At 57.4% G+C, this 20,218-nt stretch overlaps 6 protein-coding genes across 6 annotated transcripts; 2 read left to right on the forward strand and 4 right to left on the reverse strand.

Annotated features, from left to right (window-relative positions):
- Positions 1 to 36: 36 nt before the first annotated feature.
- Positions 37 to 1,817, forward strand: DICSQDRAFT_139591 (uncharacterized protein). The gene is made up of 5 exons (XM_007368996.1): positions 37 to 187; positions 243 to 283; positions 338 to 674; positions 727 to 857; positions 909 to 1,817. Exons 1-5 carry the CDS (start codon positions 142 to 144, stop codon positions 1,779 to 1,781), a joined length of 1,428 nt encoding a protein of 475 aa, XP_007369058.1. The 5' UTR covers positions 37 to 141; the 3' UTR covers positions 1,782 to 1,817.
- A 941-nt stretch (positions 1,818 to 2,758) lies between these two features.
- On the forward strand, positions 2,759 to 3,443 carry DICSQDRAFT_67423 (uncharacterized protein; the record flags this gene model as incomplete). The annotated part of the gene is made up of 2 exons (XM_007368997.1): positions 2,759 to 3,010; positions 3,075 to 3,443. Coding segments are annotated over 2 exons (621 nt in total), but the record flags the coding sequence as incomplete, so codon positions are not given.
- A 369-nt stretch (positions 3,444 to 3,812) lies between these two features.
- On the reverse strand, positions 3,813 to 6,667 carry DICSQDRAFT_91089 (uncharacterized protein). Its single transcript, XM_007368998.1, has 9 exons — positions 6,258 to 6,667; positions 6,092 to 6,127; positions 5,624 to 5,801; positions 5,459 to 5,556; positions 5,211 to 5,400; positions 5,077 to 5,156; positions 4,865 to 5,019; positions 4,547 to 4,811; positions 3,813 to 4,476 (listed from the first exon to the last, which is right to left on the reverse strand). The coding sequence occupies exons 1-9, from the start codon at positions 6,566 to 6,568 to the stop codon at positions 4,023 to 4,025; spliced, it is 1,767 nt and encodes a 588-aa protein (XP_007369060.1). The 5' UTR covers positions 6,569 to 6,667; the 3' UTR covers positions 3,813 to 4,022.
- A 992-nt stretch (positions 6,668 to 7,659) lies between these two features.
- Positions 7,660 to 10,468, reverse strand: DICSQDRAFT_156924 (WD40 repeat-like protein). The gene is made up of 5 exons (XM_007368999.1): positions 10,255 to 10,468; positions 10,018 to 10,110; positions 9,407 to 9,831; positions 8,442 to 8,982; positions 7,660 to 8,379 (listed from the first exon to the last, which is right to left on the reverse strand). Exons 2-5 carry the CDS (start codon positions 10,052 to 10,054, stop codon positions 8,099 to 8,101), a joined length of 1,284 nt encoding a protein of 427 aa, XP_007369061.1. The 5' UTR covers positions 10,055 to 10,110; positions 10,255 to 10,468; the 3' UTR covers positions 7,660 to 8,098.
- A 245-nt stretch (positions 10,469 to 10,713) lies between these two features.
- On the reverse strand, positions 10,714 to 13,114 carry DICSQDRAFT_91096 (MFS sugar transporter). Its single transcript, XM_007369000.1, has 5 exons — positions 12,627 to 13,114; positions 12,454 to 12,567; positions 12,136 to 12,389; positions 11,962 to 12,076; positions 10,714 to 11,903 (listed from the first exon to the last, which is right to left on the reverse strand). The coding sequence occupies exons 1-5, from the start codon at positions 12,999 to 13,001 to the stop codon at positions 10,899 to 10,901; spliced, it is 1,863 nt and encodes a 620-aa protein (XP_007369062.1). The 5' UTR covers positions 13,002 to 13,114; the 3' UTR covers positions 10,714 to 10,898.
- Positions 13,115 to 17,090: 3,976 nt separating this feature from the next.
- DICSQDRAFT_163041 (uncharacterized protein) lies at positions 17,091 to 18,498 on the reverse strand (the record flags this gene model as incomplete). The annotated part of the gene is made up of 4 exons (XM_007369001.1): positions 17,091 to 17,272; positions 17,346 to 17,869; positions 17,941 to 18,330; positions 18,393 to 18,498. The coding sequence occupies 4 exons, from the start codon at positions 18,496 to 18,498 to the stop codon at positions 17,192 to 17,194; spliced, it is 1,101 nt and encodes a 366-aa protein (XP_007369063.1). The 3' UTR covers positions 17,091 to 17,191.
- Positions 18,499 to 20,218: the final 1,720 nt, after the last annotated feature.

Consider the following 20,218-nt stretch of genomic DNA (forward strand, 5'->3'; position numbering starts at 1 on the left):
ACACAACTTGAAATCTAACTTGAATAGCTACTCTCCCTTCTCATACCGATACTCTTCCGCAACCCTCGAATTGCGTCGAAGCCCTCTACGTCTTTTTTGTATCTTTGTATCCAACATATCGCTTGCACTATCTACGGGATTATGTTCGATGTCACCCCGCCACATAAGGTTCCCATCACTGTCTACGGTAGTATCCGATTTGTCACAGCGTTTCCAACCAATGGTCTGATCTGTTCGAGTAGGGGGCCCTTCGACAGGGAAGAAAACCCTGATATCTTTGCTGGTAGGATTGCCGTCTTTTTCCAGTGACTCGACTGAACACAGTATCATTATGCAGAACCACCGCGTCTACCGTTGTCCATGGTCCGGAAGACGATTGTCGTTTGCCGCTGAACTTTCGACAAGACAGGTTGACGCTACAGTGGCATTCATACTAGTGGATGCTCGACAACCATCATCGGATATTGAAGAAGACACTGTTGCAGCAGCGCGGAGAGTCGCTCAGTCGATTTGCATCTTGCACACGAAGACGGATTTGGTTCCGGGTGACCACTCAAACCGTCATCTGGGATATCTCGGTAGCCATCCCTACTTGTCTTACAAGTGGGATGTCGACTGTCTCTCTGCCAGCCTGGCTACTGGAGAAGGTGTGGATGACATTTTAGCATATATCGGTGCGCCATGTTCTGTCGATTTGAGGTACCTCTCTTATACGCTTATTGCCAGGGCGCATCGCTTCAGAGTCAGCTTCCGTTCATCAGCGAGATATTAGAGTCTCCCTGCAGAAACTCTGGTCCTTTGTATTGGATTGTATCGCGTCCTGCTTCGCTCTACCACCACCAACTCAGCTACCGGATGTGAGTTGCGAGCCTCTCTCTAGAACTCGACAGTGCTCAAAGTGTCACCAGGTCTCTGCAGAGTTAGCGGCCGTGACCACAGACTCGGATGTCATGTCGCTCATGCACAACGTGCTCGACAACACCTGGGGTGAGGAGCTGAAGAGTCGTCTTCGGGCAGAAGATCCCTCCGCACACGTCACGGTAAACCGTATAACCCCATCCCTTATCGTCAAACACCCCTCACCGTCCGAGCGCGAAAGCATGAAGTTCGTGCGGCAGAACACAACCATTCCAATTCCGCGCGATCTTTGTCCAGATCTTTCAATGCTCGTTATGGATTTCATAGACGGCGAGATGCTGTACGAGTGCTGGGACAGGTTGGGTCGCTTCATGCAATTTCGTGTTGCATGTACGCTGCGTCTCTACGTGAAACAGCTACGGTCGTTGACCTACTCGACGCCTGGCGCGTTGGGAGACCGGCTTGTCAGCGGCATTCTCTTTGAGGAGTACGAATACGGACCCTTCCGCAATGCACGACGCTTCCGCAGATTCTGCGAATATGTGGCCTTCGAGGGCTGGAAGGCTATAGCACGCATGGCTATTGGATCCGGGACAGTTCCGCCGGAGCCACCTCGCCCAAGCTTTCCCTGGACTCCAGTCTTCACACACGGTGACCTCAACATGAGCAATTTAGTACTCGATCGAAGAGGCACCTTGTGGGTCATGGATTGGGCTAACGCAGGTTTCTACCCACCCATCTTGGAATCGATCATTATGCGCCAGATGCATGAGATATGGCACACCGACGACATCCCACCATTGTGGCGACGGTATAGAGGCTTCATCGCTGGGAAAACGTCCAAGGAGGACGAGGAGTTTTGGGACAATTTTACCGGGACTATACATCGCTTTCCTAGTCAAAGTTCGCAGCGGTACACGTAGCTGGTGTGTGACCTATTACAAAATATTCCCAGATCTAAATTCATGCCCTTCCAACCCTGCCGCAAACGTACACCCCTCCGCCGGCCCACGAATCACGGTCCTCTCAGCGTAATTCTTTGCATGCAAGTAGACGCGTCTATGCACGCTCAACTCGGGCAGGACGGAAAACGATGGTATTGGGCGCGCGCTACGGAAGCTGCGCGGGACCACCGAGTCCGTGTCGCCACCGCTCTCTCGCGCGACCGGTGGGCCGAGCTCAAGCCGGCGGAAGGCGAATGTACCTGATACATGAGACGTAGCTAAGCGAAACCAAAAATGGGGCAGCGGAAGGGCGGGTGCAAAAACGAAAGCTCGAGGAGCGCGAGCTCCCGAAGGGCGAGGGGACGAGGATCCTGGGCTGCGAGCCCTTAACCTATATACTACTAGAGACAAAGCAGATGTAAAGCGGCGAGGGGGTGGCACGAGTTACGCTGTCATAGACCCTGGACAATAATCATTGTCCAAAACATCTCTCCTGTTCCGGTATCCACGTGACCGTGCAGGACACGGCGCTACCGGGTCTAAAGCTTCAAGAACCAACTACCGCAGCACGCAGGCACGCCTCTGCCCGTAACGTCAGTCACGTCCAAATCGCATGTGAACCGCAAGGCATGATCCCACACTGATAAGGAGGGAAGGGTTGTACACGAGGGCCCAATTCTCAGTTCTCCGCGACGAGTGCGTCTCAGGTCCATCCTCCCCACCGTTCATGCCTCACCTGAGCTTGGGCTCTGTCACCTTTCGTCCATTCCAGCTGCATAATTGTTGCCGAGGCACGGTTCTAAGCTGGCGTACTCTGCGTACCACAGGCAATATGGTCGGACCAGCATTGAGCACCAAGGCACCGGTATGTTAAGCTCCCACTGAGGTCAGGAATATGTGATGAGAAGAACACTATTCAACAGAAAAAAGGAACAAAAGTGAACCACATCCATGACTACTTCGCTTTGCACCCGTGCTTCGATTATCAGCCAGGAAAATGTTTCATTCAAGAGTTTCGACGGCTTGCGAGGAAGAAAAACTGGCAAGGTGACGGGTTCAAGCGGGAGAGAAGGGAGTTGGGGAAGGCCATGATCGAACAGTTCGGTCTGGTTTATGGGAAGGATGCTGGTGACTTGAGGTCGTGGCAGAACCTGTGCAGCGCACTCAGAGTCTCTCCAATCCCGAGTACTATTGGCAAATGCCGAGAGGTGAGCTCCACCCTGGCGGGCTTGTGTTCATTCAGGTTCACGAAGTCTTTTGTTTGTGACACAGATTCTGAACTCATTGCACGTCAACCTCGTCGACTTCATCCATCGCCCAAACCCAGAAGAGCCCGTGCGGACATTTAAGGACGAGGTGGCGCTCAGCAAGTATACGTTGGAGACGGGCCGAACATATCCTCGTAACGATGTTCCGAAAGGAAGCCTCCTGGAATGTCTACTGCGTCATATATTGGAGCCATCCAAAACTCGAGGTTTGCCATCCAAAACTCGAGGTTCCGGGCCGCCATCCAAACCTCGAGTTCCGCCTGCCAAACTTCGAGGTCCGCCGTCCAAATCTCGAGGTCAGCCATCCAAACCTCGAGGTCTCACCCCCAAGCAGAACCAGACAAAGCGACGCTCTCGCAAAGGCAATGCTTGACTACTTACTTACGATGAACTTACGGCGAACTCGTGGTCATCCGATCACATGTCATGTTTTCTCTACTGCCCTCCCTCTTGTATCGTACTATAAGTGGTCGCAACAGGCAGTGTTCTTGAGCCTTCTGATCGTGTTGTATGCAACTGCTTGCAGCCATGAGAGCTTCTGACTTACATGGTCGCCTGGACAATCGGAAGTCCTCCGTCTTTGTGCAACACGGAGGCCGCCTGGAGAAACGCTGGGGCTACTTCGCTGGGAACGCCCTTATTCGTTCGGGGCTGTGATGTCACTGACTTCTCCGGACCAGACGCGCCTCGCAATTTGGTCGAGACGAGCCCTCGGATGCTCCACCCCTCGTGTAGAAAAGCAGGCATTAGCATTCGGACGTGCTACGGAGATTTTGCAGTTACAGGTCGTGTACGGTACCAACCCCTCCGAGGGCTGGTAGATGATACTAATGAGGTATAACAACATATATAGCCCTACAGCGCGATCCCATATCCAGCCTCGACGCCCATCATTCATCCCTCCTACATCGTACACATCCCCACAGGCCGACGGAGGAGAGTCGCCCGACGTTTAAACAAGCATGCCAGCGATGCCAGCAGCCTGCATCGTCGAGATGAACCCGCAGATCATCGCCGACAGCGCGATGCGCGAGATGATCCTCGCCCTGCTGGGCGCGAGCGCGCCGAGCACGCCCACCTGGATGCCGAGCGAGCCGAGGTTCGCGAACCCGCAGAGCGCGTACGACGCGATCGTGAACGCGCGCGGGCTGAGCGGGCTGTCGGACTTGGTGATCTCCTGCAGCGAGAGGTACGCGACGAACTCGTTCTCGACGAGCTTCGTCGCGAGCAGCTCGGACACGCGCAGGATCTCGCCGCGCGGGACGCCCATGAAGAACGTGACGGGGTAGAAGACGTAGCGGAGGATGAGCTGGAGCGTGAGCGCGTGGATGCCGAAGCCCTTGCCGATCCAGGTGAGGAGGCCGTTGAGCATCGCGACGAGGGAGACGACGGTGAGCACGTTGGTCCTGCGAAGCGGGGTCGGATGTATGTCAGTATGTGCGCGCTGCGAACTGTACGGAAAGGGAGCAGACGCACAGGATCTGGCCGGCGACGATGAGACCGAACACGGCGCCCTTGCTGAAGGCGTGGAGCGCGTTTGCGGGCCTATCCTTGTCGTTCTGATTACCACGGTCAACAGTGACGCGGCCACGAGTGACCGGCTCGTCGAGCTCTGGGAGACGCATCTTCGAAATCGCAATGGAAGCCGGGATGGACATGACGGAGGCGGTGACCAAGTTCTCTGGGGGCACACCAAGGCCAATATATGCGCTTAGTACGGAGCCGGCGATGGTAGAGAAGCCTGTGCACGAGTCAGAGGACGTCGGACAGACATAGATCCCGAGAAGTACGCACCAGAGGTCATGGTGAGGTGAAGCTCGGACTCAGTCATGTAGTCGACGTAAGGCTTGACGAGACATGCAGACTCGCCCTGGCCGATGAACGGCGACGCTGCGGCGACGACAGCCTCCGCACCGGAGATGTCCATGATCTTGAAGAAGAACCAGGCGCTACGATGCGGCCGTCAAAATCAAAAGAGCTTCGCTAGGGCACGATATGACACGTACAAGCCTTCGATTAACCACTGCATGACGCCAAGGTAGTACATCATCTGCACGAAGGCGATGAAGAAGATGATGGACGAGAGCTGCAAGCCATGGCATGCTTAGCGTCTGAAGACGTAAGGAATAGTGCAACATACCGTGTTAACGAAGAACCAATGTTTGTCCACAGTGGCTTGGTCAAAGAAGAACGCCGCGCCAGCGAGAGCCTGCGCAAGGAAGTCGGAGGCGAGGAACGCGATCCACTTGAAGATGCTGAAGCCCGCGCCGGACTTGAGCACGAACATCGCAATGGCTTGCTGGAGGGTGAGCCCGACGATGACGGTCGGCCTGCACATCGTCTTTCAGCAAACTTGCAGAAGGCCCGCACGTAGCGGCAAGGACACACCATGGGATGTGCGAGCGGTGCTTGGACGTCGCCCAGAAGCAGAACTGGAAGACGAAGAGGCCGAGGACGGAGATCGCACGGTCGCCGTAGCCGGTGTTCTGCGCAGGGGAAGCGTGCATCAACATTCTCGACTTAGCAACGTCCCGGACAGGGAATGCCACTAACACCGGTCAGCTTGAAGCCGAATGCGGACCCAAAGATGATGCCGAGGAGCGCGAGCCAGCCCATGGCAAGGCGGATGTATCTTGGCAGCTTGAGGAACGGCGTCTGGACGCATGGTACCCAAATGGCTTCCACCGGGCGCGTCACAACGGAGTTGGGGATAAATCGGAACGCGATGACACTGAGAAACAAAACGAGGTCAGCATGCGGAATTCAGTCATCGTCTGCATAAGAGCTCTGGACAAGTCTTGGATGTATGTCTAATGGCCTCCATGAGCGCCGTCGCCGCGGCCAGGTCCAGGCAGCACACGGCATGATCATGTGCGACTGCCATCTTCTCCACGACCGCGTGGTAGTCTTCCCCGCGCTGGCCCCATGCGAGTGGGACCCTCCACTGTCGTACCCTCATCGCCCTCGCCCTCGTCTTCCCTGCAGTGAAGCATAGATATGAACCAAAGTACTAGTACTTACATGATGAAAAACCAAGCCCAGAACGTCTGAACGATCCTGCAAAACAGTAACAGCCACCGTCAGTCATGCGTGACGATCGAGCCCGCCGCGAAAAACTGGCGCGTGCGACGATGCGCGCGCGCGATCCACGGCGGGTGCGTTCAGAGAACGGAGAAAAAAAACTTGCCAGCGATGCCGCGTCGCCTTGAGCACCGTCGCGCTCACCCACCACCCGAGGATGACGGCCGCAAGGAGTGCGAGGACGAGCGGGCGGAAGCGGCGGTAGAGCTTCGTCAGGCCCGAGACGTCCTCTTCGTCTTCCTCGACGTACTGCGACTCCTTCGACGTCGCCTTCTCGGGGTCGGTCACCTTCACGTCGGTCGGGTCCGCGGCGGGGTCGCCCTTCGCGATCGAGTTGCTGCCGCTAGAGCGGGACTGCTTGCGCGCGAGGCGCTGCTCCTCCGCAAGGTGGGGGGCCGCAAGGATTTCCGTGGTCATCTTCGTGAGGAGACGTGTTCCTGTGCTTCTGAGCCCTGGGGCAGAGGAGGAGATACAGGCTGAGCCTGAGCCTGAGTAGCGGCGGAGACGGAGGCGGCGGGGCGGGGGCACGCATGATCAGTCTGCCGGAGGAGGATCATATACTCGCGCTCTGGAGACTTCGCGCCTGGCGCTGTGGCCCGCAAGCACCATGCGGCTCATCAATCTCCAGCTCCGGTATCCGTCGTGCCTGGAACATTTTGTACTTATCGCCCGTCGGCCAATTTATGTGGAGATAAGCAACTCCACTGGCTTTCGGCACAGACAAGGGAAAAATTGCCGGCGAGGCCAACCGCCCGGCGACGACGCGCGCCCGTTCCCCGCAACGCACCGCCCGGTGTTTCGCAACACGCGACGCGCGAAGTGCGTATGTAAGTACATAGTGGTCGTGTGGCCATCCATCGTCGTATTCTGCCAAGGCATCTATCTGCAGTGCAGCTTGTGATGCAGATGTCACGCACGCCTAGTTCTCCCCACCCGACGTTTCGTATCAAGCCAACCAACAACCGCCTAACCATTATCATGCACTCCAATCACACTCGGTACTTATCGTCCCACGATAGCAAGCGTTTGCAGTGCACGTCCAGCGGCGCCCCATATTTTTGAAGCTCCCCAGCTGCACCTGAAGCCCTCCCATTATCCCAGCCGGACATCAGGCCTGGTGGCCACGAGACCAGGTGGGGCGACGTCAACTTCTTCAGCTTTGCAAGGTCAACAAGCCGCCTTATGACCTTCCGTCTACCATCTCGTAAGGATGTGGAACGCCGCTGACGGGCATGTGGACGTGAAACGGGAGCGATAAGGGATGCCTCGCCACCGCCAAGTCCGCCACCGTTACAAACTTGCATTCTTCTACCAGGGCATACATAGGTACCCCCTCGTGTATCGTGTCGTCCACCGAGGCCCAGAACCGATAAGTATCGTTCAGTTAGGGGGCCCACGGGCAATCTTTCACGCTCACGGCTTGCGGCGCGTTCTGTACGAGGCTAGTGAAAGGGAGCTTCGATAAGTTGTCGCGGTCCCGGTTCCTTCCACATGCACGTTATAAATCTGGAGCGAAAATTTATGGTCATTCGCTATTGCAGTCTGGGTGCGCTGCGCTTGGGGACGTGACCCGATAGCCAATACAACGTTTCCTCTCGTAGAACCACCCGCCACTCCGCGGGCCGGGTGTCACTGACCGACAGCGGACAATGCCCAGGGTCCCTCCGGAGGTGTGTATGTCAGGTGAAGCATTCCTCTACAATCCGGTACAGCCGGCCGCTGTCCGTCCGAATCCTCAAATCAGAGTCCAGGTTCGCGCGAAACACGCCATGCGCCACCTTTTCCAATAACGACCAGCAGCACAAATTCAACGACGCACTGGAGCTTCTGTGCGCCGCCCTTGTGATGAAGAGGACACCTCCCCAGCCCCTCCCTCCACCCGAACTCGATGTGCCATGATGCTAGCAACGATCTCGCTTGGTCCCAATAGGACGCTACGACCTCTCGTCAGACCTTGAGCGCCTTGATAGACTTGCCCATCGCGATCGCAATCCACTCCCCGGGCGCGGTCGAGTGGCCCGTGTTCATGGACATGCCCGCGATCTGCGGCGACCACGCCATGTTCACGATCTCGCTCGCGCCCGTGTACGCCATCACCGGGTCGGTGATCACCCGCTTCTTCACGTCCGGGCGCGGAGAGCTGAGGCCCGTGGACGCGTGGCGCGGCGACGCGGCGGTGCTCTGTGTGTACGGCGCGATGTCCCAGAGGAGGAGCTGGCAGTCGTCGGCTGCGTGTGGGGGGTCAGCGGGTGAGTGAGGTGGCGGAGATGTGGATGATGGGGTTACACACCGACTGTACCGAGCAGCTGCGACTCGGATGAACTCCACCCCAGAGCATTAATTTGCGCACGGTGAGCCCGAAGCTCCATTACAGGCTGTCCTGGACTCCGCATATCCAAGATTTGTATGTCAGAGCCGTCCATGTGGAAGGTCGACATGTAGTTCGAGTCGGCGGGGTTGAACGCTATCCTAAGTAGTGGTGAAGTCGGCGGACGTGCGGTCGAGGACGGCGATGTAGACGGAGGGGGGACATTCTTCGGGGCCGGAGTCTCGTAGAGGATGGTGGAGTGTTCGAGACTTCGCAGGTCGAACGCGCGTAGAGAGCCATCGGCACCGACGGAGACGAAGATGTCTGTGGAGCCGGGAAGCCAGGCTACATCGTACACCTCGCGATCGTGAGCGATGAGCTGTGTGATCGCCGTGGACGTGTCGATGTTCCAAACGGTGCAGGTTGTGTCGATAGAGGACGTGACGACAAGACTTGGGGACTTCTCGTTCCATGAGAAGCTCGTCAAGGGTGCGCCGGTGTTGTTGTTCTGGACTTTGCTTTGCTGCGATGAGATGATGGTCAGAACACTGGGTCACATTGATCGACGTCTGGAGGATCGAGGGGAAGATCGCGTTACAAGATCTCATACTGGCAAGGTGATAGAAGTCTCCCCAACGTCCTCTCAGTTGACCGGGGAGCACAACGAGCGATCCGAGCGGCGAGGCAACAAAACACCTTTGAAAACAGAATCACAAGCTAGCCCGCTGCCTATTCCCTCCGTACTGACCAGCAGAGACGGCATATGCGCAGGAACACGACTATGCAGAGTCATGAACGACCAGACGCCGCGATGGGAACAGTATATGCCCCAGCACAAACTGGTCGAACAGAGTCTCCCACCCAGATAGCGGAGACTACCTTCAAGCACTCTGATTCCAATCCGGAGCACCAGCAAAGCACAAGGCAAAAAAAGACACATCACTCACCCCAGACAACGCCGTCTTCAACGTCAACCTATGCCCGCCTCCGCTAGACTGCCGCCCCACATACGCACTCCCCGCCGCGGGCCCGTCGCTCGCGTACTCCCACACGCGCAGCGCGTCGCCCGTCGTCGCGAGCAGCTCCGCGCTCGCCGCCTTCTGGCTCCACGCGAAGCTGTTCGCCGTGCCCGGCTGCCACTGCAGGCGCGTCGCGGGATACCCGTGCTGCGCCTCGACGAGCGTCACGAAGTCCGGGTAGTCGCCGTAGTCGTCGTCCTCGACGAGCACGCGCTCGTCCTGCAGGCCGACGATCGCGATCCGGTTGCGGTAGTCGGACGTGAGGGAGGCGATGCCGAGCCGGAAGGCGGAGCGCGGGCGCATCTGCTGGCCTGGGGCCGAGGATTTGCACCAGTCGAGGGCGTATACGGGCCCTGCGTGGGTGCGAGGGGGAATGTGGACCCGAGTGAGGGAGATCGCGGGTCACGGTGCGCGAAGGGGAGAGGTGCGCATGTTGCAGAGATGCAGATCGAGGCGAGCCAAAGGCGATCGGACGGAGAGAACAAGAGACGGGGTGAGCTTATGTCTCTTGAGCAGATTTGGAATTGATGTGCACTCACAGGGGGCCTCGTACTGGAGAGAAGTCGTCTGTGTCATGGCTGGCGATGGCGTTTCGTAGTATCTGCGCAGAGTCTTCGCGCGAACAGGGTTCACTAGCGATTTCATGCGCATCGTGACGGCGACAGGAGCGCGATCAGCAGCCCACCGAGTACAGGGGCGACACCAGGCAGGAACAAGCGAGGAGCTAAGGGTCAGCACGACGTGATAACCTGTCGACGGAGCAGGGTGGTACTTGCCTCAAGGTTTACAGCCCGCGAGCTCGTGTTCGTGTATCTCCGGAGGACCGTGGTTTTCTCGTATGACGCAAGCAGGAGCAGGTTCTAGTCATACAAATAGAGAGTCGTCGATCCGGTCACAGCAGCGCAGATATACTACAGAAGTAGCATGCAACTCGAAAGCATCAGAGGAGGTCGTAGTCGAAGTTCAAGATAGACGAAACATCGCCTGACCAACTAACTCTACCGACTCTTCGGCGTCTAAACACACATACGCCAATGTCCAACTCGTCAGCGCCTTTTACTGTCCCCCACCAGCGGTACTGTAAGCCCGATTGTACCGCGACACAATCCTTATACAATGGAGCTCTATGCCTACCAATAGGCTTCATCATAGGCAAGGCAGGAGATGCTAAGGATGTTCAGGATGCGTGTAATGCTGATTTGCACCCTGTGGATGTATTCGCTCGCATCGGGATTGCGTTGATGAAAAGGTTAGAATGACATTACTATGATACACAGCAGTACAAGAACCAACATGACGATCATGGATATACCGTTAACATTAGCGCAGTGTCAGGCAGCTATCCCACACTACCATCCACCAGTGCACATGCAATACAACAACGCGCGGATCAGCACACGCGTACACAGTACACGGCGGGTCAGTGCCCGCCCGCGGCAGGCGCGTAGTGCTTCTCCCCGATCGCGCCCTCGTGCTCGTACAGCGGCGGCAGGGGCTTGACCTTCATGCGGAACACATACTTTTTGATGTGGTGCGGGAGCGCCTTGAGCTGGTACGCGGCGTGGATGTGCGTCGGCACGGAGAACACCTGGTCGAGCTCCTCGAGCGACAGCGCCTTCGTCTCCGGCAGGAACAGCAGGATGAGCACGAACCCGATCGCGTTCCACCCCGCGTACCACCCGAACGCGCCCTGCGGCGTGAAGGCACTCAGCAGCCGCGGGAACGTGATCGCGACGATGAAGTTGAAGAACCAGAGCACGGACGTCGCGTACGACATGCCCGTGTCGCGGATGTACAGCGGGAACGCCTCCGCGGAGTACGTGAACGGCACGGGGCCCTCCCCGGGGGAGTACGCCATCGTGAAGAGGTAGATGCCGAGCGCGACGACGGCGATGCGCGCGTCGCGGTGCTCCTCGGGGATGAAGAACGCGAAGCCGGTCATGAGCAGGAAGACGGACATGAGCGGGAAGGTGGTCAGGAGCAGGTTGCGACGACCGAAGGTGTCGATGGTGTACACCGCGGGGAGCGCGAAGACCCAGTTGAGCATGCCGAACCCCCACGACGCGAGGAGGGCCTGGATGTTCGTGAACTTCGCCTGCGAGAAGATGTTCGAAGAGTAGTACGCGATGACGTTGACACCGCAGAACTGCTGCATGAACATGACGATGGTCGAGGCGAGAGTGGCGCGGCGGTTGCGGGGGACGGTGAACAGCTCAATGAAGAGGTTCCGTCCGGTCTGGATCTCGGCCTCGGCTTCGAGCAGGACGTGGATGTAGTACAGGTCACGGGCGGCCTGAATCGAGGACTTGCGCAGGCGACGAAGGGACTCATACGCCTTATCGTACCGACCCTGCTTGATGAGCCAACGGGGAGACTCGGGGCAGAGGAAGACCTGGGTCATGATGATCAAGGCGGGAACACCGGCCTGGAAGGTAGTGGATCAGGACATGGTGAAAAATGGCATGCTGGAGAACTGTACTGACACTACCGAGCATCAAACGCCAGTTCAGGCCAGTGATGTTGTGCGGGTCGGGGACGTGGTAGAACGCCAAGCTCATAACCGTGCCAATCATGATACCAAAGGCCGTCCACATTTGCCTGTTAACGCGGTGTCATAAGGCGACGTCCCCTTGAACCGCGGAAAAAATCCTACGTACCACATCATGACGAGAGCTCCGCGGATGGCGGGCGGAGAACACTCAGCGGCATAGACGGGGACAGTCGCAGACTTAGGACCAATGCCGAAACCGAGGATGAATCGAGCGATGAACAGGTGCCACCACGTGTTAGTGAGGCCTTGCCAGATGCAGGTGATGAACGATATGAACGCGGAGATAAAGATGGTTCCCCGACGTCCAAAGTACTTGTTCATCGGGGTCGAGAGCCAACACCCAACGAGACCGCAGCAAAGCTAAATGGCACGTGCATGTCAGAAACATGCGGTGTGATAAGACGGGGCAAAGAAGGTAGCGTACGTAGGGAGCGCCATTCACGAGACCGAGCAGCCACTGATTTTTGCTGACGTTCTGGGGAATGCCCAGTTGGTCTGGGAAAAACAGGTTCGCGCCGTTGATAACGGACTCGTCCATCTGCCGAAAGCGGTTAGTCCGTTGATGGGGGTGGATAGACTTTGTTGCGCAAGACTTACACCCTGAACGGCAGCGGAAAGCGAGCATAGGATGACCAGATAGTAGAGCTGGACAGGCTGCGCCCATCGGTGGGTGAGCTCGCGACGAAGGACCGCCTTGTCTTCTTCGGTGAGCAGGGGAAGAGACTCGAAGACGGTGGGGTCCTGGGCGACGAGGGCACCCTTCCTGAACTCTTCCTCGAGGTGACCAAGGCCGTGAGTTTTGGCGAATGTCGCCCCGTCCTCCATAAGTTGGTCATGGGGAATGCCGGTGAGGGGGTTGGCGAGCTTGACGTTCGCCGTGGTGTTGTCGATATGCTTAACCTCCTTGTCGTAAGCGACGTCGGAGACGGACTCGACGCGCTTGTCGTCAGCTTTCTCGTTCTCAATAGACATGGTGGCGGGCGTGTCGAGGATAGTCGTTAGCGTCGGCGGGGAGGAGGAGGAGAAGGGGATCCGGTCTCGACTGAGCGCGTCCGAGAACAAAGGACGACGGCAGGAGGAGAGGGAAGGAAGGGGAAGGAGGAGTGGGGTCCGCGTTTATATAAATTTCTGGGTACGGGCGAGCATCAGAAGGCGCCGTGAAACTCCACTCTGGCGAACGACACTCGCTGCCGATTCCGGATGTCGCGGCGCGCAGGCTGATCGCGTTGGGAGCTGTAACCGATCACGGCAGGCGTCTCTCCCCGCCGGCTAAGCCCTCGCCCTGATTCCCCGCTTCCCGCTCCCCCGCCCCCGCCCCCGCCCCCGCCCCCGCCCTCCCCAGCCGCGAACTTCTCTGCCTTCTCGTCGTTTGTGTCCTCTCGCATACTCGACGCTTGCGTCTGCCAGGCACTCTGCACCACTCTGGCAGAGCTTCCTACTACTTCCGTAACGTTAAGCGGTGGCGAGACATCGTCTGATCTGGGGTACTAATGACCGGCGGCTGAACACTTCCATACCCATCCCCGTCGCCCGGCATGCGCACAGCCGCTGTGGCCACAACCATCCTTGGTGGCACACGCTCCTGTCTGCTTCTTCCGTTTACGCTCCCGTTCCTGCTACGATCCTCGACGGCTCTCCAGGACGAGGCAACACTCGTCTCGCTTCCGCGCTCGTGTATGTACAGGCCGCTGCGCGACGCGTCCGTCTGCAATAAACCTTGCTTGGCAGTGTGAACGCACCTTCGGCTGCTCTCACTGTGGTCAGCACGAGACTGATCAAGCACGCTCGCCTCTCGCTTAGCTATCCTCAGCTCGTCGCAGGCTCAATCTTTCCTTGATCGTCCCGCCAGAGGATCGTCCTCCCGTTCCTGAATGTGGGGTCAGCTGAAGCCCGTCAGTGCATTTCGGTGATGGACAGCGACGAAACAAAGCTTCCTCTCGATCTCTCGGAGCTTGCTGCGTGTTAATGATGCGCCCCGTACGCCCTGCAGGCTTACCGACGTTGTGGCACCGCAAGGTAGACGACGTCCTACCCCGGGGCCGATCGTCCGGATTTGCACACAACGAGGTTCGGCAGGTCGGCCCCGGTTTCCGCCCCATAGGCGCTGCGTGGACATCTCTTTTCCGCTCCTGCGTCGATGAGGCTAAACCTTCATGGCAGGATCAAAGGACGGAAGGGGTCAGATACATCGTTTAGCGTGCCACTGCGCACCGAGGTTTCGTAAGAGGATCGATGCGCGTGTAAAACTACTTGCTGCATCAAGGCCTCACGGCATTTCTCAATGGAGATTAGACCTGCAAAACAAACAAAAGTTTGATCGCGTCCGGATATCTTCACGCGCTGTACGCAGATATCACATGCATGCGAGAGCCTTACGGGAATCGACCGTATTAGCAGCTTCGTAGGGCTTCAGGAAGGCTAGCGGAATGATGTCATATCGCAAACCTCCCAACAAGCGCATAATGTATGTAGCAGCCTCGGGTCTTGCTCGATGCAAATCGCGCGCCCTTGTGAGAAATCGAGACATCGCTTGGCAGTTCAGAGCAACCGTCCTGACCTCCAGCGGGGATAGTATGACGTCAAGGGTTTCCGAGGACATTTTGGGCGTCTTGTCCAGGACAGTGGACACTCGGTGTACCGCGTACGTCACGCTCGTCCACGGTGAGATGACTGATAACACAATTGACCTGGTCAGTAGCGGTCTCCCGCAGGCTCGCGGCATGCTTTGGCGTGTATCCGATATCCCCGACGGGCGCAGAATGGAGACGGCACGAGATAGATGGCCGGCGGTGGCCAGGGAGGCCGTTGCTGGCGGCACGCCCAGGATGCAGAATGGCAGGTTTTAGACACGACAAATTCTCATGCGTCGGAACGTGCAGCGCCGTAACACTCACATCGCATCCCTGCGATGCATTCTTGAGCTGTCTATGGCGTCCGACGCCGTTCGGACCGCCGGACTTATCACAGAGACCGCCTCATCTTTAGGATCGGGATAAAGGCATCTGTGCAACGGAAGAGCGCCACTCCTTACCCTCCGTCGGGGTCGCGGGAGAGAACGAACGTGTGCAGCATAAAGTTTAATTTTCTATAGCTATCGTCGCCGCGTTGCGCCTGCGGTCAGTCAAAGTCATGGGAAGGCCCTCGAGAGTACGTACATTACGTGCGAGATAGAAGCCTTGTGCGTACATGAAGTAGCTTCCCCCACGCCTATGCCGTTTACGTCGCTCGCCACCTATCGTGTTTGCTGCTGCAGCGCATCCGTGGATCAGCTGAGATTGAGTGCGAAAAGGTGAGCCCGAAGAGGTGGTTCTGTGTGTCAAGAGATGGACCGCCTCAGGGTTGGGCGTACGATGTTATGGTTTGGTGGCCATAATTGTGACTGATCGAGCGTTGGATCGCTCTGCCCGCATCGGGCCACCAGGACAAGCTCGCGAGAACAATGTGAAGCTACAGATAGCGCAGCGTTAAGACGTCAGGACACGCATCGCGACGGAGAACATGTTCTACTATCAATCGTTGTACGTGTCTTTCGCTGCGGAACCTCACTAGGAGGAGCAGATCGCACAGAAGCCCGAGCGAATTCAAATCATGGGCAAAGTGGACGAGAATCGAACTCGCCTGCTCTCGGTAACGTGGCCAGGTGGCGATGGATTTCTGAGCAGAAGTTACGGTCGAGTACGGCGGCCGACGATGGGCACGGCAACCGCGCAGATTCAATCGCTAGTCGATATGCACGCTCCTCAGATTCACCATTCACCCATCTACTACACATGTATTAGCGTGGCTGTGCCCGGTGATCTGAGAAGAGGAACTAACACTGTCATGTGAACGGGGGGCCGACGTCGACCAACTCGCCGCCGGCAAAGTCAAGACGGTCGCGCTACATAACAAACTCGATCGCCCCTCGGCGGCCAAGGGAACGCGCACCAGGGCGCGACGCTGTTTGTCGGAGGCAAAGTTACGATCGAAGCCCGCGATTACCTCGGAGTACCTGAGTCGGATTGAAGGCACGCGCAGAGTCGCGGAGCGTAGCGCTGCTGCGCCACTCCGCGCAGGCCCGCTTCTCATCCCTATCTGAGTTCAGGGTCTCGTGATTGTGCGCCGCTCATCGGAATCGGCCTGAGCGTCGGTGGACGATTTGGGGAACGGGGCCTTGATGCCCGCCCGTGCCCGCGGAATCCTCCGTCGGGCATCCGTTTGCTTGATTCCTGCGCGGTGACAAGACGAGCTAAGTTGAGATGCCGGCGAGGTGCTCTTGAAGGGGCATTCCGAGTGCTCGCGGGAGCAAAATACTTGCGTCAAACTCGCCGCTGGGCCCAGCACCATTTTCGCGGGCGAGATAGGCCGGGTGACTACGTGAGGAGTGCAACAAAGGCAAGTCTATCGTCGCGTTGCGTGGCCGACCGCGCGCTTTCGCTGCCAATAGCAGGGACGATGTGCCCACAATCCAGTGGGCGACGAGACTGTCGGTGCAAATCCGCCGGTGCAAAACGGCCCGCGCTGACCAGCATTGCAACTAGCTAGAAAGTCGGACACTCACGTATAAGTAGCAGAAAATCGGTCGAAAGATATCGGTTGAATGTATGCGCTCCTTACGGTTTCTCGCATCTAAGAGAACGTGAGTCAATTTGCTATGCAGAAACCGTTGCTTACTTGTAGCTTACTCATGCGCTGAGCTTGGCCACGAAGTCCGACCGTCCACCGGCTGACATGGTGGGTCTGTGGATTGAGAGAGCCGCAGCTAACATGTTCAGAGTAGCGTCCTGTCGGAGGGAACCAAGATGTTTGGCAAGGGCGGCGGGCCGGCCTATGGCGTTGTACCGGGGAACAATGGGTATGATGCGTGATCGTCGAGAATTGGAGGGCTTCGAATGGCTGGTAAGTACTGACGCCACTTCCACGTTGCATGGCAAACCTGCAGGATTTCGACGTAGCAACCTTGTCTTGCCATGCAGCCGGCAAGCCGGCAAAGACCGGACCGGCACTCCATGCTCACCCGAGAATAGGCCAGGGCGCCTCCATGACTCTCTAGACCTGAGCCTGAAGTTCTGGTGTGGCAGGGGCTAGTTGAATGTGGACTTAGCGTACACTAATACAAATGAATATTTACCGGATGCGACCAATGCCTAGGAGAAGATGTCATTCGGTCCATAGACCCCAAGTCATCCAAGCACTCCAACGGCCAGCCTCTCGTCATTCCGTAGCATTGCTGCCAATGTCTCCTTAGGGTAATCCCAGTGCGCCTGAACACGAACGACATCAGTAATACCGCAGGAGCGACAACAGCAAGACCCTCGAGAAAAAGACGCCACTCACGAAATGGTTCCCACCCTCTATCCTGGTGAACGTCACGTCCCTCACCGCGCGGCCCTTCTCTCGCGCCTCGGCCACCTCAGCCTGCACACCCCAAACCCCATGCACGCACTCCCAGACGGACCGGTCGCACCATACGATATGGAGGCCGAGCCCGTGCCACCCGTCATTCGCGTTCGCGCTCTCGTTCAAGTTCTCGGTCGGCGAGAGCTCTAGTGCCCGCTTCCACAGCTCGCCGAAGAAGCCGGAGTTGTGCCCCCCAACTACGAGCATCTGGTCCGTCCCGCCGATCTGGCCCGGGGTCGCGCATATCATCTTCTCGAGGTCCTCGAGCGTGACGTTGCGGAGGCTGGAGAGGGGGTAGCGCATCGGCTCTCGCCGCTCAAGCGCGTCGACGGTGGCGCCGTGCGCGAAGTAGCCGCTGACCCAGTCGAGGAGGTCCGCGCTGCTTTCTTGCGCTTCGGGCTCCAGGAAGGGCTCGTATGGGTCGTCGGGGCGAGGGTAGTTGAACATGAAGCTGCCGGGGTCTTGCAGAGACAGAGGTATGTCAGAGCGCGAGCGCGAGCGGCGGGGAAGGGGGTGATGGTGAGGGACGCACCGTACATGACGACCCGGCGCAAATAGGGCTTCAGCTGCGCGGCCCGGGGCGACGAAGAGATGTGCGCGAGGAGCGCGGACATCCAGACGATGCCGAGTGACCAGCCCGCGACGACGATGCCCCCACTGGTTCGACTCGAGGATACCCGCGTGACAGAGCCGTCCCTAACGAGCTCCTCGAGGAGCGTCAGGAGCTCTTCGGCACGATGCCGCATGAAGAGTGCCATGTTGTCCTTCACGGTCTGTACGTCGTACTTCCGCAAGGACCATCCCTCGAGCAAGATTCGCTCTTCGGGAGCGTAGGGCGTAGCTCCTGGATAGTCGCGGCGATTCACGAGGACGATCCGTGCGTTGTGGGTCGCTGCATGTGGCAGAAGGCGGACGAATGTCCCTGGAGCGAGCAAGGAAGATGAGAAATGGAGTAAGAGGACGGCGAGAACGTGGCCCACTCACCGCCATGGATCGTGTTGCCATGTAACAGTACGAGGGTAGTGTAATCCGTGCTCCCGCCTGGGGCGCGAGAGTCAGAGAGAATATGTAGACCTGATGCGCTCGTCATAGGGAGATATAGATGCGGTTTTCATCTGTACCCGGAGGATTAAGTACTCCATCGGATACAAGTTCCGGACCTGGAGTTCAGTGATGCTCGGCCCAAACCATGCCCATCGGTGAAAAGCAGATCTGTGGCGCGTGCCAGAAAGCCGGGCATGGCAGCGCAGTTGCGCTGTCCTTGTTCAAAACGTGGTATCAGATTCACTTCAAACAGCCTCAGTCCGAGGAGATGGGTGGACGCACGCCGGCATTGCCGCCCAAACGATGCTCCGATCACGTTCAAAGAGTCTTGTCTCGCCGGCGATAGACAAGAACCCGGCTGCCTCAAGGGTGGCCCAGGTCTTATTGTTAGTCCGAACGCAACCTACTTCAATCCCACGAGCTGCATGCCGAAAAGTATAGTCAGGTCCGACTTGGGTGTACTGATGTAACTGAGGAGACGTGAGCTGCTCCTGGGCATGCCGCGTATGTATCCAACTTTCGCGCGATTGTCTGCCTATGGGCGCGATTGCTTGCTGGACGAAGGTGCTAACATCTAGTGCCGGATGGTGCACAGCATGGGAGCGAATCGATAAGTTAGGGCCCTGCCACAAGGAAGAAGCGTTGAAAATTGGGATACTGACATGAAGCTCACGGCCTGTTTGGATTGAAGGGTGTCATAGTAGCAGAAGTCAGATGGCATGTGGATGTACGATATAAGTAGTGTCCGAATGGATCGCTATGGCGGGCGTGCTGCATGGGATGAAAAGAGCGTATTGGCACTCAATGAGTGGGGTTGCTCCACGCAAAGGCATCGAGCCGCTTTTGAGAGCTTCGGTGTTCTGGATATAGTTGGTGTATGTGGCCATCTGTCAGTGCTAGTGCCATGCAAGCGTGATAGCGAGCGAACAAGCTTACCTAAGTATAGGGTGCCTCTAGGACTTCTGAGAACTCAACCGTATGGCCGATCCTTCATCCGATTTCCCCTGGAATGTATAGGTAGATCTTAGACCTGTGATGCTACTCCCTCTCATTCTCCCTTTTGAAGGCTGTAACAGGCCCATCTACCGAGCACGGCATGCTAGTGCAGCAGCTATGGACAACTTGCAAGTCGCTAGGGCGTCACCGTAGCCTCATGCGGACAGCGGCGCTTGCCAGGCAGCTCGCTGACGTGTCACGCGCACGGAAGCTGCAACGTCGATGTCGGGTCTACCGTACTAAGTCCTGTCCAAAGTAGTTGTACGGTGCCGAAAATCATCTCCATCGTCTGCCGCTATGCCCTTTGTGAGCGTGTCGTAAGTACATACTTACTGGAGAACAGCCCCCGTTGTTACCCCCTGTTTATCACAAGTGCAGCTAGCGTGAGATGGTATAGGTGTTCACAAACATAACTTGAAGCGTTATGCAGAAATGAAACACGCGTTTGACACGCAACGCAATGCATTTTGAACCAGGAGCGACTCGCCTTCTGTTGAAGGTAGCACGCGTTCGCTTGGCAGTGTATCGAAATGTGAGGCCTCTCCATAGGACCAGAGCAACGTGATGGCTGCGCATACACCAGCTGGAGCGGCGTCATTCCATGCCACAGAGATCTTCTGCACCTGGCCCTTTCGATACACGACCAAAGGCTACTAGGATCGGCTAACGAACAGAGACCAATATACGTGCGCGGCTGGCGTGGGAGTGGTACCTCCGCATACTGTTCACTCGGAAAGATTCTGTAGACTCAACGGTCTCTATCAGACTGG

This window comes from Dichomitus squalens, assembly GCF_000275845.1.
Source record: "Dichomitus squalens LYAD-421 SS1 unplaced genomic scaffold DICSQscaffold_42, whole genome shotgun sequence".
Lineage (NCBI taxonomy): Eukaryota > Fungi > Basidiomycota > Agaricomycetes > Polyporales > Polyporaceae > Dichomitus > Dichomitus squalens.